This window comes from Rhinichthys klamathensis, unplaced genomic scaffold (genome assembly GCF_029890125.1).
Source record: "Rhinichthys klamathensis goyatoka isolate OS25496 unplaced genomic scaffold, OSU_Roscu_1.1 h1tg001060l_1, whole genome shotgun sequence".
NCBI classification, from domain to species: Eukaryota; Metazoa; Chordata; class Actinopteri; order Cypriniformes; family Leuciscidae; genus Rhinichthys; species Rhinichthys klamathensis.
The window spans coordinates 73,574-88,120 of NW_026607325.1; the positions used below are offsets into that span (position 1 = coordinate 73,574).

The following is a 14,547-nucleotide window of genomic DNA, read 5'->3' on the forward strand; positions in this document are numbered from 1 at the left end:
GCAAACTCATTGCATTTTATGGTCGAGATGAATTCAGGTGGCAGTTTTTGTGGGGGAATTGTCAGTTTTTCCACTGTGGAAAAAAGAACTCGAGCATTATTTATGTTTTGATTGATAATGTTAGAAAAGAACAACTGTCTAGCTTTACCAGTTTCAGTATTAAAAATTTTAAGCTTTTCCTTATATATATTGTAATGTACTGGGAGTTTGGTTTTTCGCCACTGTCTTTCTGTCTTCCTACATTCTCTCTTCAAGAGCTTAACTGTTGAATTAAGCTTCCATGGGGCTTTCTGTTTTTTACTGACTTTCTTAAGTTTGAAAGGTGCTATATTATCCATAATGTCTAACATTTGTGAATTAAAATGATCCATCAAATCATCTACTGATTTAGATGTAGGCCTATGGCTCAAAAAAGTTGAGCAAAAACACAACAGTCGGCTTTTGCCAACACTAGTTTTTATCGATGTCGGTTTGGTGACTATTTTATTGATGATGATTTTTTATTTTATTTTTACTAAATCAGTAATTTTCAGTGTTATAAATGATTTAGAGCATCACATCATTTGGACTGCTTTCCTTTTGAAGATTCAGCTTCCTAATAGCTCATTTGTTCTCTCTCTCTCTCTGTTGCTCAGACTCTTTCATGATCACCTGAGTTACCGTGTTTCTTCCAGACTTCCGATTATGTGTGATGGTCCTGGTCCCACTCTGTCTGTAGGATCTGTCGTCTTCTGCCAGTGGAATGTAAATGGCATTGTGATTGTGTCGGACAGAGTCCAGAGGATTTTCAGGAACTGAACAGGAGGATCTGACTCCACTTATTCAATTATCTCTATACAAACACAGCTAATTATCTGGCTGAAGACATGCTGACTTATTCCACACCACTAGCATTTCAATGCTTTTATGAATAGCACTTGTTTACACATAAATATTCTAATTAAAACAGTCAGCAGTCATTGTCAGAAACTTTTAATAATTTAAATCATAGAAAAACATTTTAGCATATTGACTATAGACAGAAATACTGTTTTGTTTAATATATTGTACAGATGTGTGACAAGTGACAGGACATCTTCTACAAATTTAAAGTAGACAAATATATATTGTATTGTATATGTTTCCTCAATATGTAATTTACTCACCCTCTTTGTTAATGTTGACTACCTTTGTATGGACAAAAATAAATAAATAAACAAACTGAGACATACAAAAATATCTTCTTTTATGTTACACAGCAGAAAGAAAGTCAAACAGGTTTGGAATAACATGAGGGTGAGGAAATGAGAACAGAATTTTCATTTTTGTGTGAACTATTCCTTCAGGAAAAATTATTATTACTAAAATGCAAGAAAAAGCATCACATTTTCATTACTATAATTATTGATCCATCCTGTCAAGACAAAATGCTTTTATTATTATTAAAATCTGCATAAAATTCAGTACAACAAATACTAAAGTGTACTGTACTTATACTTCTTACATTTATTATTATTATTATTATTATTATTATTATTTTGCACGCAGATAGCTTACTCGGGATAGAGTTAGAAATTTCTGTCCAAAATATGTTATTTGTTTCTTTTGATTTTGGGGTGAAATTTGACTGGGACATGTCTTAACATTTCATGAGATTCACCCGTTAAGGTCTACATTACGCCTCCACCTCTTTATCACTCCTCCAGTGTTCCTCTTTATCAGTCTATCCCCTTTTCCATACTGCAGATTGCATTCTGGTTTTGATTGATGTTTTGGAGCAAGGTTTGATGGATAGCTGATGACCTGCACTTTAAACCCACAGCTTCTCCCTGAAGTCATGTACATATAACAGTAGGCCAGTGGTCCCTGGTAAAAAGATACAGCACTGCTGCACATGTGTAATGTTATTGGTGTACAGTTAGCTGCTGTTGATGGGCCTCAGCAGAGATCGAGAGCCTCACGTCTCTGCAGCGAGGGGCCATTTGACCTGCCTAAACCTTCCAATTACTTCCAGATGGCAGGAAAGTGTTAGACAGGCAACTAAAGTCAAGTAACGTCAAGTCATCTTCATTTATATAGCGCTTTTAACAATGTAGATTGTTTCAAAGCAGCTTTACAGAGATAAACATACAATTTACGGTAACAGAGATTGTTTTGGCTTTATAGCGATTTTTGAATAATGTTATTTCCAGCTAAAGTTAGTTTTGATTGATTCTCTTCCAGCAAAATTATCATTTGTTATCAAATTAGGTGCCACTAAGACGACGGCGTTCTCTCTAAACAGACTTTAAACGCGAACCTGTGACCTGATGGCGTTCACATGCGCATTAAGAATTGATTCTATAGTTATATTCGTTTGAATATATGTGCGCAGGTTTGTAATTTCCCTACAAACCATGCCTAAACAAACTACTTGTCTTGCCTATACATTAGATAAAGAATTTTGTTTTATTTGATCATTTCGGGGTACGCGAACCGGATTTTCAACAATGCTTTATCTGTAGAGTGGGAAAGGTATCCTCCATAGGGAGAAAGAGGATAGTTGACACTTCAGCACTGCATTGTCATCGGGTCCAGGCGAAGCTCCTTCGTCAGATCTGGATACGGCCTGGATCCGGCAGGCTGCGGGAAAACCTCGGGATAAACAAAGACACTAAAGTTAGCATAGATGCCATTCTTCTTATGATGTAACGAGTACATCTGGATTTAAGGGAAGTGTTCCCAGTTCCGGCTGACTTAATCTATGCAGCCTAACATTGAATTATAGAAGTCTCGGTACTTTCCTGTTATCCGGACCCCACGATGGCCTACCCCTAACCCCGCCCCTAAACCTACCCGTCACTGGGGTAGACCAATCAGGGACGATGGCCTACCCCTAACCCCGCCCCTAAAGCTACCCGTCACTGGGGTTAAGACCAATCAGGGACGATGGCCTACCCCTAACCCCGCCCATGGTATATGGTGGGGTCCGGATAACAGGAAAGTACCGAAGTCTATAATGTATTATGTGTATGCTAGGTCAAAGAGATGTGTTTTTAGTCTAGCTTTAAACTGACAGAGTGTGTCTGCTTCCCGGACAATGGTAGGAAGACTGTTCCAAAGTTTTGGTGCTAAATAGGAAAAGGATCTACCGCCAGCAGTCGATTTTGATATTCTAGGTATTATCAACTGGCCGGAATTTTGAGATCGCAATAGACGTGAAGGACTATAATGCGTTAAGAGCTCGCTCAAGTACTGCGGAGCTAAACCATTTAGTGCTTTGTAAGTAATCAACAATATTTTTAAATTTATACGATGTTTAATAGGGAGCCAATGCAGTGTTGACAGAACCGGGCTAATATGGTCATATTTCCTGGTTCTGGTAAGAACTCGAGCTGCTGCGTTTTGAACTAGCTGTAGTTTGTTTATTATTGAACTAAAGCTAGACGTACAGTCACAAGAATACATTTGTGAACCCTTTGAAAATGTCTTGATTTCTGCATTGATTACTCATAAAATGTGGTCCGATCTTTATCTAAGTCACAAATATAGACAAGATGGACACAATCTGACATAATAACACACAAAATGTAATAACACAAAAGTTTTCTTGAAAACAATGAGTGATTATTAGCAAGGCAGACTGGACAAATGAAGTAAACCTCTGTGTTAAGACTTCTCCAGAAGATAAATGGAGTCAATTAAGAAGATGAGATTGTAAGTGTGGGTTTCACTGAAGACCTGTCTGTTAAATAAAGGCACACACTGACAAATTTGTTCTCCTCGAGACGCAGGGATTGCAAATCTATTCTCCCTGTGCCCACTATCAGAAAAACACAACACATAGGGAAGGACAACACATAGGAAACCACTGTGGACAAAGGAAAAATATTGATGTGTCTCATGGTGGCATAAGGACACGTGTGAATCACTGAAGGAACAATGAATTCAAGAGACTATCAAGACATTTTTGCATGAGACTGTCAGGACAGATGTTCAGACTTCAAGCTTAAAAGAGGTTGGGTGATTCAACAAAAGAAGTGTCCTGACCTGAAGCCAATTGATATTCTGTGACATAACCTAAAGAGTGTTGTGCAAACAAGACAACCCAGAAATATAGATAAACTGAAACAGATTTGAGCTGAGGGATGGTCTAAAACTGGTCAAAAGTCTTATAAGCAGCTACAGTAAACATCTGGTGGAAGTTCTGCGTCTAAAGAAAGATCTACAAGTACTTTCTCCTCCCTGCACTGTGAATGATTACTTAATGTATTCAATACAAATGTGAAAAATACAATTGTTTGTGTGTGATGGACTTGGTGGTGTTCCACCGAAAATGTATATCTGAGACCCAAGTGATTTAACCTTAAATATTTCTTTAATATTAATCTCTGACTCTCTCTGTTTCTCTTCCCTCAGCGAGGAGAGCTATACAGTTATAGACTACGCACTGAGGGATCAGATCTGGGTGGGGTCTTGTCAGGCAGAAGACCTGAATCTCTCTCCAGTACGTGGCACTGCAGGAATGCTGACGTCACGACAGAACGTGGCCAGCCACCTGTTCCAGATCAGTTTCCGCAGCAACTACTCTGGAGACAATGTGACCATGATCTTAGGGTTGGAGCTACTGTAAGTATTTGCATAATAATTCATTCAATTCAGTCTGCTCTGTTTGCCTGTGTTCATAATTAGTTCTCTTGGTTACTCATTGACTCTATTTTGTTACTATGGTTAATCATTGATTAGATTCTGTTCACCTGTGTTCATCTAGTTCCCTTTGTTTGTTCCTTATATTTATATCCCTGTGTTCAGTTTCAGTTTACTGAAAAATAAGAGAGCACAACACTGTATGACATGTGTGAAAAACTCAGTTCCTGGAGGGCCATAGCCCTCCAGAGTTTAGCTTTAGCCTCAACTCTAATTAAACGCACCTGATCCAGCTCATCAAGTCCTTCAGGCTTATTTGAAAACTACAGGTATGTGTGTTGGAACAGGTTTGGAACTAAATTCCTGGAGGGCCACAGCCTTGCAGAGTTGAGTTTTTTACTCCTGCTGTATGATTTCTAGAGCTGATAATGGGCAATTTGTTCAGCAGAGCTTCGTTATAACTGCATCATCCATGACTTCTAGAAATAACGATGCAATTCATATTCAATTCAGCTTCAGATTGCATCATTCATTGTTTTGTCTTAAAATCAAGTATTGTCCAAACCCAGTCATAGATTTATTCATAGATCCTGGCAAAGATGTATTTTAGTAATTTCTGGTTCAAATTGAGATCCCTTCCTTTTATTACTCACTTATGATCTGCCGTTCCCAAGTCAAGGGTCACATATACTGACCAATAGCATATTTTGAAAATTAGACAGAAATAGAAAAACAGATTTTATGTGGGAACCCTGACTTTATCATATAATTTCCCTTTCTCCCTTTGCTTCCTTTCATGGTGCATTTAGTTTGCTTGTGCTTACATCAACACACTTACATATTAAAGGGGTCATATAATGGTACATGCACTTTTACAAGTTGATTGTACTGAAATGTGTGTTGGCAGTGCCTGTACACAACCATCATAAAATGATCAAAATCCATCCAGTGTTTTTGTTTTAATCTCCTTATATGTTTTCCCCTGCCTCAAATCAAGCCGTTCGACCGTGTGACGTCACACGGTCGGAAGCCCCTCCCACGATTGTTGATTGACAGGAGCGTTTCAACACAGACTCGCCCTCGCTCGTGAGGGAGCTGTCAATCATAGTCCGCGCGGACAGGCGCGGTCATTGTTGATATGCTGGAGCACTGTCTATGAGCAGAATGGCGTCTAAGCGATTGTGGTGTTCTGTTCTTGGGTGTAATAACGAACACAGCAGTCATTTTAATGTTCCTAAATCCGAACCGCTTAAGACGCAGTGGCTGAGTTTGTTTTCGAAGGGAATATTCCCCACGAGCAACGTCAATGCTTTCATGTTTGCGCGAATCATTTCACACACCAGACTGCTTTATAAACGAGGATCAGTATAAAGCTGGATTTGCTAAGAAGCTGCTCATGAAAAAAGGATCGGTACCAGATATTCGTGTTCCTGCTGAATCTCCAGAAGAACGGAAGTGAGTGTAACGTTTTATTAAACTTTATATTAATATATTAATCTTTGCAAATCGCTAGCTGCACGCTTCACAATGAATGCGTCTAAGGTTTACACTCAGGGTACATTACAGCATGTTTTCTATGTATGACGTTCTCAATATAATTCATAATCCCATGTTTATACTGAACAACGCGTTATGGTTATTGTGTTATTGTGTTACAAATGGTGTTTGCACAGAACAGAGAGGCGGGGTGAGCAAAGCTCATGATCATTTAAAGTCATATGCACTGAAACGGCGTGCTGAAAACAGAGCTGTTTTTGACCAGGTAAAATAAGTGTTTTCTTACAATACTAATGAGAATTTTTAATTAAAGTATATTACAAACTTTTAATTTAGACCCTAAAGAATCATATTAGCTTGTACAAAAATGGCATTATATGACCCCTTTATTGAACTTGCTTATGACTTACGTGAGTGATTCTGTATCTTTCTGAGGTTAGATAACCGGCTGAAGTAGACGTGTTGACATAACCTTTAATTGACATGACAGCTTTTAACTGCTTTTAAAAAGCAGTACCTGTGTGTTTTAGCACCCCATCAGTCATCACACTGCAGGACCTCATGTACCAGCACAAGATTTATCAGAAAAGAATCAGGCATTCACCCAGTAAACTAAACAAATTATCAGGATTTCCTGATCTACCTCACCCTTTCACTTGTAATAGTTGTTGATGGTTTTGAATCAGGGTTTGTTTGAAACTATAGCCGTAGGTGATGTACTTAGTGCCAAGAACTACTCATTAAAAAAAGCTAATCATGTCGAATAGAGCACATACAAACATGTTTGGTGAAGAGAAAGACTCCAGCAGGGTTTTTGCTCTTGTTTTGAGGACTAAGGTCAGGAAAGGGGAGGGGGGGAAAAAAACAGAAAATAGCTGCACAGAAACAGCTGCACATTTGTATCATTCTTTTGCTCTGCATCTCTCCAAAATAATCCTCCTTCCTTCATTTTAAAGCCAGAAAACCTGAATTTTATTTCAAGGGAACATATTCTACACTTATGTAACATTGTATTATTTTATTTAAGTTTAATTTTTAGTCAAATTTATTTGCATCAAAAACAGTAGTTATTTTGACATGATCATCTTCTTTCACACCTCCTCTGACCTTAAGAAATAAACACGTATTTCCGGAGACTGTGTGGTGCCCGTCTGTGCAAATATCAGCATCACAATGTTAAAAGACTAAGTGGTTGCCAAGAGGGTACTATTTGGTTGCTAAGGTGTTCTGAGTGTTTTTTAGCGTGTTGCTATTCCATTGCTAAGTGGTCACTTCCTCAAGTCAAAAGGACAAACGTCGATATTCTGGTCTCTAGATATGACTCTAGTGACTCTGGACACTGTACAGTAATTTCTAGGCCTTTTTGTTTGTTTGTAATGGAGCACTGAGAACTTATCAATAAATTCCATGAAACCAACCATATCACTCATTTAAATGGATGACAATGGTCTTTATTTGTTCAGTAAAGATCTGTATCATTCCTCAAGCTTTTAAAGCAAATAGGTTTAGAGACACAAGTTATATTGAACAGAACAGGTTATTTACTTAGAGAAACCTTAAAGGTACAGTAACTAAAACTAGTTTTACTTTAAAGGAACCGCATGCAAGATTGTGACCAAAACTGGTCCTGCAATCACTTTCAAATTACTGTAGAGCGGTGTAATTCAAATTACAGTTGAGGGCTGCAACTTCACTTTTTAAATGACAATACACTGGGCGTACTACTATTGTCATTGATATAAGTATTTGAAATGAACATGATTTCTTAATGTCTAGTGACATATCAGGGCCATTTTATGATTAATTGAAATACAGTCTTAAAGGAACCGTATGTAAGAAATGTAAGAAGATCTGCTGTTTGCCTCTATATTCTCTCTCTCTCTCTCTCTCTCTCTCTCTCTCTCTCTCTCTCTCTCTCTCTCTCTCTCTCTCTCTCTCTCTCTGAGTACATTAAATACTTTTAAAGGATTAGAACCATTTTCAATTGAGCTTTTCAGGTGAGTGAGATAACATGTTATCTGTCTCTGAGAGTGTAATTATAGCTTAGCATGTTGCCATTCCACTTACATAACAAAGATGCTTATCTACAGTTGCTCTTGGTGAAGAGTCAGCATGACTGTAGTTCTTCTGAGGAACCTCCGTCAACACAAGACAAGTTCTCCCACATTTCTTTCAGGCTCCACCCAATTGAGTGTCTAATAACATGTTGATACTGCTAAACCAGCTCTATGAGTGGTATGCGGTGAGTGGCACAATCCTTCCTCACGGTGGGTGTACAAGAATGTCATCATTATGGAAAGCCCCCAACTCCCCATGTCTTAGAAAAGGATATTGGAGAACAGACCCCCATTGTGACGTCATTAGCCACATCTTTTTGTGCTGTGTTCACTTGAATGTTGATATGGGTGCTTCTCAATACTCAAATTGATGCTTCCTCATTTCCTTGCAGTGGGTCCCCAGGAGCAGGCTTGAAGACTGCCATAGAAGAACCACTTTTTCTTAGTGTGAAAAACATTTTAATAATCTAAACAACCCTTTTCTAGAATAAAGAACCTTTTGTTGAATGGAAAGGTTCAATGGATGTTAAAGCTGCTTGATGGAACTATATAGCCGCCAATAGAAAAAAGGGCAGATTGAAGGGCAGATCCCTTCAACACACCTGATGACGGTTTGAAGTGATGCTTGAGTGATCAATAATATTCCAATACACAAAGAAGATTTCCTTCGATTCTTCCGTCTTCACTTTCTTTCCAAGGGGGATTCTATGGTGCCCTAAAACTGCAAGTGGAAACCCACTAAATGAGCAGTATAATTGATTAGATAATGTATTGGTTTTGTCTTAATATGAAAAAAGCCAAAAGTAGATATATTTCTTGAAGATGCCTCATTCATCTTCATGTTTTCCTTCGCTCTGTTTTCAGTTTTGATATTTACTTCCAAACCTACCATCTACTGGTGCTTGGGTGCCTTTTTAACTTTTCACCTCATGTAAAATAATCTTTAAAGGTGATAGGCCTGGAATGTTGGCCCTCAGCTGTAGGAAGCCTGTTGGAGCGTGTTGAAGCAGTGCAGCATGCAGGAGACCAGACAGTGGGAGATGTGAGGTCTTCCTGGTGCTGCCGGCCTCTCTGGTGTTTGCAAATATAGCTTGCTTGATCAGAGTTGCTTAATTCTGCATGAAATGAAAATTCACCCCATCCATTTTCTAAATGCATTGGTGTCATTTAAAAAAAAAGTTTTGACCTTGAAAGGTTTTATCGAAATGTTATTCATGCAGGACTTTTCAAATCATTTAGAAAATGTTATGAACTCAGGGAATGTGTAACACTGTGTCTAGGTGTAAGATGAGTAATTCAGCTGGTGTAATTCGGAGCAGCGTGAAGGCGTTTTTGCTACCTCTTGTGATCATGTGTGCTCAGATTCCAAGGATGTGAATAGACAGCTGCCCTTCTCATGCTAACTACACAAGCGGCTGAGGGAAACGGGTTCAGCAAAACAAACGTCCTCATAGTTTGCATTACACATTTAATATTTGGACATGCACAATGAGTGTGTGAAGGATGTCTTTGCTTGGTTGATCATGTGTCGTTTCCTCATTGCAACAATTCAGGCACATATTGATTATTTATGTTCGTTTGCTTGGCATAAATAACATAACAAAATGTTGGGGTCATCAATATTGTGAAATATTATTGCAATTTAAAATAACTGTTTTCTTTTTGATAATATTTTAAAATGTAATTAATTCCTGTGATGGCAAAGCTGATTTGTCAGCATCATTACTCCAGTCATCAGTGTCACATGATCCTTCAGAAAAAATCATTCCCAATTGCTGATTTGTTGCACAAGAAACATTATGTATTATTATAAATGTTGAAAACAGTGCTGCTTAATATTTTTGTGAAAACAGTGATACCTTTTTTTTCGGGATATTTTGATAAATAGAAAGTTTGAAAGAATTTTGATCAATTTGATGCATCCTTGGTGAATAAATGCATCATTTGTACAAAATGTATATACTGTGTGTGTGTGTATATATATATATATATATAAAAATTGTATTGTAATGTTTTAATTATGCTAAGATTTATATAAGATTTCCCATGTTCTTTGTCAGTGACTCTACTAAACACTAATTACTCTATAAACACTAATTAGTCAATGAATGAATCACTCCACAATCACGCTCATTAAGATTCCCGGTAATGGAACAGGAGAGAGGCCTTTGTGACCCCTTTAGCTGTAAACGGGACCAGAATGAGCCAAGCATGACTCATGCAGATGGTCAGCTCAGTTTGTGATATGGGACTGGTGTCTCTGTGTGCGCTGCAGTTGTACTAAACATCCCACAGTCTGGCTGACTCACTTTAGGAGCTCGAATGCAGGTCAGCTCTGAAAATGTTTCCCCTGGTTTTCAGTATTTCCCTCTCACAACTTATAGCAAAATAGCAAATCTCATTAAACAAAGGAGTAGTTTCTGACAGATGACCCCCTTGTGTCTTTCTGCTCTCCTGAGTCCTAATACAATAATGTTTATTGTGGGATATTTGTGCTGAATTTGACTCATGTACGTCACAGCTCAAATCATTCAAGGATTGAAAGAGTAAAAAATGATGGCATCACCTATCTCTTTTTCTTTCTTTCTTTCTTTCTTTCTTTCTTTCTTTCTTTCTTGTATGAAAGTGGCTGAATGTTCACACTGAAACTGAACAAACACAAAAGAGCTTACAAGAGCGAACAGATGCTTCTTGTACTGAATGTAATGAATGCTTCAGCACCGAGGTCAGGTTTCTCCTAGTAACCTTACCTGCTGTTGCACCTGAGTCTGGGGGTGTGTGTCTTTGAACGGTCCAGAACAATAAAGGAATGTGAAAAAGGAAGATCTTCGGTGTTATTTGGTCAAAATGAATCAAATTGTGAAAACCAAACAAGACCACATAAAAAAAAAAAAAAAAAAAAAAAAAAAAAAACTGCTTCAGTGGTTATCAGTTAATCATGGTGTTTTTTTGGTTTTGTTTTTTGGTGACAGTAATGAGAGAGCCCGGTGGATCAGTGCTCTAGGACGGAACAACAGTGACAACAAGAATGACAGAATGAGTGAGTATAACCAGCCTCAGCGAAACAGTGTCACCCTCTGGCCATGGAGAGTATTACAGCGACACTACTCAGCTACTGCTAATCAAGTCAACAATCGCTGTTACTATTACTAAACTGTGTTTTTCCTGAACGATGCCTTAAATCTGCTGCTTTGTGAGAAGTGTAGTATTAATTTTCTATAAGCTTATGATTTTTGCCAGGTGGATAGAAAAATGATAAATGAAAATTACACTGAGGGAGGAATATTTAGGGACTAGATTGTCATAGTGTCACTTTATTTTTGTTAAAGTGATAAATGTGTGTATTTCTCTGTTAGACGCCATGCAGGTGGAGGTGACGAGGACGTACACAGCCAGGCAGCCGGATGAGCTCTCTCTACAGGTCGCTGATGTGGTGTTGCTGTCACAGATAGTGGATGGTGAGATCACCCCCCTTATCTCCATTCTTCTCATTCTTCACACCAAAACGATAATTCAGTCTGATTTTGGCATTCAATATGTCTGTTCAAATCAATGCAAAATAAAAAAAAGCAGCAGATAGACTGAATGAAAATGCAATTTTACTCTGAGTGGGTGGCACTTACGAAAAAGTAGAAATACAGCAGTACACAAGGACAGTGTACAATGCAATCCATTGATATACACACTAAATGTATATTCTGATGTTTGATTTGCTATAACTGATATTTGTCATAATTGTCGTTGTGTTTATTCAGGGATGTAGTGGAGGCTAAACGCACGTAAACGCCGTTTACGCACCTCCCAATATTCAGAAATAGCGTTTACCCACCTCCAAAGTGCGTTTATCCACCTCTAAATAGCTATAAATTAAGCTTATGTCGTTTTAGTTTCATATTGTTCATTATTAGTTTCATAGGTTGGTAAACCTAAAACGAACTCTTTCATATTGCGCTGCATTACTGTCAGTGTTGTTGACTTTTACTGACGGTAAGGTTGCGCTGTTGACGATCGCGCAGCCTCTCGAGGAGAAATCTACACAAATGAGCGCACACACACACTCAGTTAACAACATACTGCCTATAAAAAATCTAAATGTGGAGTTTTTATATTTTTAACATATGTTAAGCAACCTCAATTATTTTTCCTGAACACCATCACGATTGAAAATGTGACATTGATTTCCTACAACAGTTCAATAAACAGTTAAAATTAAGTCACTTACATTTTAGATGCAATAATATTTTGGCTGTTTTTGTTCTGTTTCAGCAGCGAAAATAGTTCCAAACAAAAATCACAGCAGAACCACGGCGCATCTCACAGGAACACTCAACCTGTTTTCATTACTGAATGATTCAGCATTTTGAACGAATCGATTGAGTCAAAGATTCAATGACCCATTCATAAACATCTGTCTCAATCTTGAATGAATCAGCCGTTTGAACAAATCGTTTGAATCATGAATGAATCAATGACTCACTCATTAAGACGGTCGCCTGCCGCCACCTACTGGCGGTTTCGTGTTATGTTTAAAAGTAGATCATTCTTTCCAACGTTTCTTATTTGTAAATTTAAATCAATTTCATAACATTATTTTATGCAATTGTAATTTTTCAGTGTAAATGATTTAATTTGATCAGCCCTATAGCGTCTTATTATTCGAAATAATTGAATTTATTGATCAAATTTAGGAATTTAAAATGAAAGATGAAGCATACATTTAATAATATTGGGGAGGGGATGCCCTTTAAAGGTGCAAATATTACAATATGCCGATTTAAATATCAAAGCTAATTGAACACTGATGAGAATATTGTTTCAGAATAAATTAACACAAAAAAAACAAACAAAAAAAATCCTGACGAGAAACTTTTTTACTCGGACAAGTGAATGACAGATTTACTTGTCCTAAGGTCAGGACAAGCGTATGAAAAGGCTTAATGTCGAGCCCTGCCTAATAGCAATGTCATCAGGACATCAGGATACACATACGCAGTGGCCCACCTTACCGGGTGACCACGTCGTGGTCCACCAGAATTTATAGTTTACCCACCTCTTTTTTTACCACTACACCTCTGTGTTTATTGTTCAAAATGTAGTAATAAAAAAACACACAAGGGCAGCAACTTGCACAACTTTTCATTTCTGACACTGCAAAGAGAAGAAACATTATCAAACAAATGTATGTGTTTTCAAACAGCGGTTCAGATTTTTTAATTTACTATGATGTTTATAAGACTACACCAAATCTAAGAGTACAGAGAAAGAAAGCCGGATCTGCATTCTTCCTCTAGTATTTACTGTCACTTAGCAAAATAGTGTGTTTGGAGTCAAAAAGGTTGAGAACCACTGCTTTAAAGAATCTTTCTTCAAGCTCAGACTTGGTACTTTCTAAATTCTCTACACAAATCTGACCTCTTGCTTGTGTTAAAGTTCTCCAGAGGACAGTTCTGTGGTTATTGGATAATAATTATTGTCCCAGAACGAGTAGTCCTTTAACCACAGGGATGTCTTTTCATATGAGGCTCAGCTGAAGGTCTCAGTTTTGATGGTGCTGGTCAGAGGGTCAAGCGACGGTCTCGCTCTGGCTTCTGCTCATTGGCTGGCTTTCATGTTGAAAGGCCAGGGCTCATGGGATAGGGCTTCAAAGGCCCCTTGAATCTTTTAATGGCCATTAAATATACAAAAGACAGTTGAAAGCAGGCTGTTTTATTTTTGAACATTTCATCTTTTCCAAAAGCTCTCCACAATACTCAGAGAGCAATTTGAAGTAGAAAAAGTGTTTATCTCAGCACTACTTCAGTTCATCACATTGATACCCGACTCTTAAAACTTCACAGCTACACAGTTCTTAACCAGCTTCATGCAAAATTCTAGACTCTTGTTTTGTTATTTATAAAAGAAACTGGCAAAAGAAGAGAGAAAGTGTGCAATACAAAGGAAATAAGGGGGAACTTCTGTAAGAAATGGCACATTCATGTTACTGACCGCTAAGCCATGGCTCCGACAGCAGATTTTGTTGATTTGTAGTCAAATATTTTTCCTTTGTTCAGTGTCTGGTTTGTGTACACAAGAATCTCAATTGATGTCTGTCTGTGGTTTCAGGCTGGTATGAAGGAGAGCGTCTGCGGGATGGAGAGAGGGGCTGGTTCCTAGCGGAGTGTGCTGAACTCATCACCTGTCAGGCAACCATCGAGAAAAACATGCAGCGGATGGACCGTCTGCAAAGCCTAGAGACCAATGTCTGAGACATTACCTCCTGAGGAACGCACAGCACATGATAAAACTGTGGATGAACTCGAACCACTACAGTGCAGTAACTGCTTTAGTTGCTTCAAAAGGGGAAATACACACCATGTGGAATTCTGCTTTATCCAACAGTGATTTATTG

General features: G+C 38.1%; 1 protein-coding gene across 1 annotated transcript in view; it reads left to right on the forward strand.

Annotated features, from left to right (window-relative positions):
- The window catches only part of LOC130079445 (rho guanine nucleotide exchange factor 26-like), a 68,847-nt gene extending 54,362 nt beyond the window's left edge, over nucleotides 1-14,485 (forward strand). Inside the window, exons 7-10 of the mRNA XM_056244716.1 lie at nucleotides 4,378-4,587; nucleotides 11,132-11,199; nucleotides 11,516-11,617; nucleotides 14,262-14,485. Coding sequence (XP_056100691.1) covers nucleotides 4,378-4,587; nucleotides 11,132-11,199; nucleotides 11,516-11,617; nucleotides 14,262-14,404 — 523 coding nt within the window. The 3' untranslated portion in view covers nucleotides 14,405-14,485. The remainder of the gene's footprint in view (nucleotides 1-4,377; nucleotides 4,588-11,131; nucleotides 11,200-11,515; nucleotides 11,618-14,261) is intronic.
- Nucleotides 14,486-14,547: the final 62 nt, after the last annotated feature.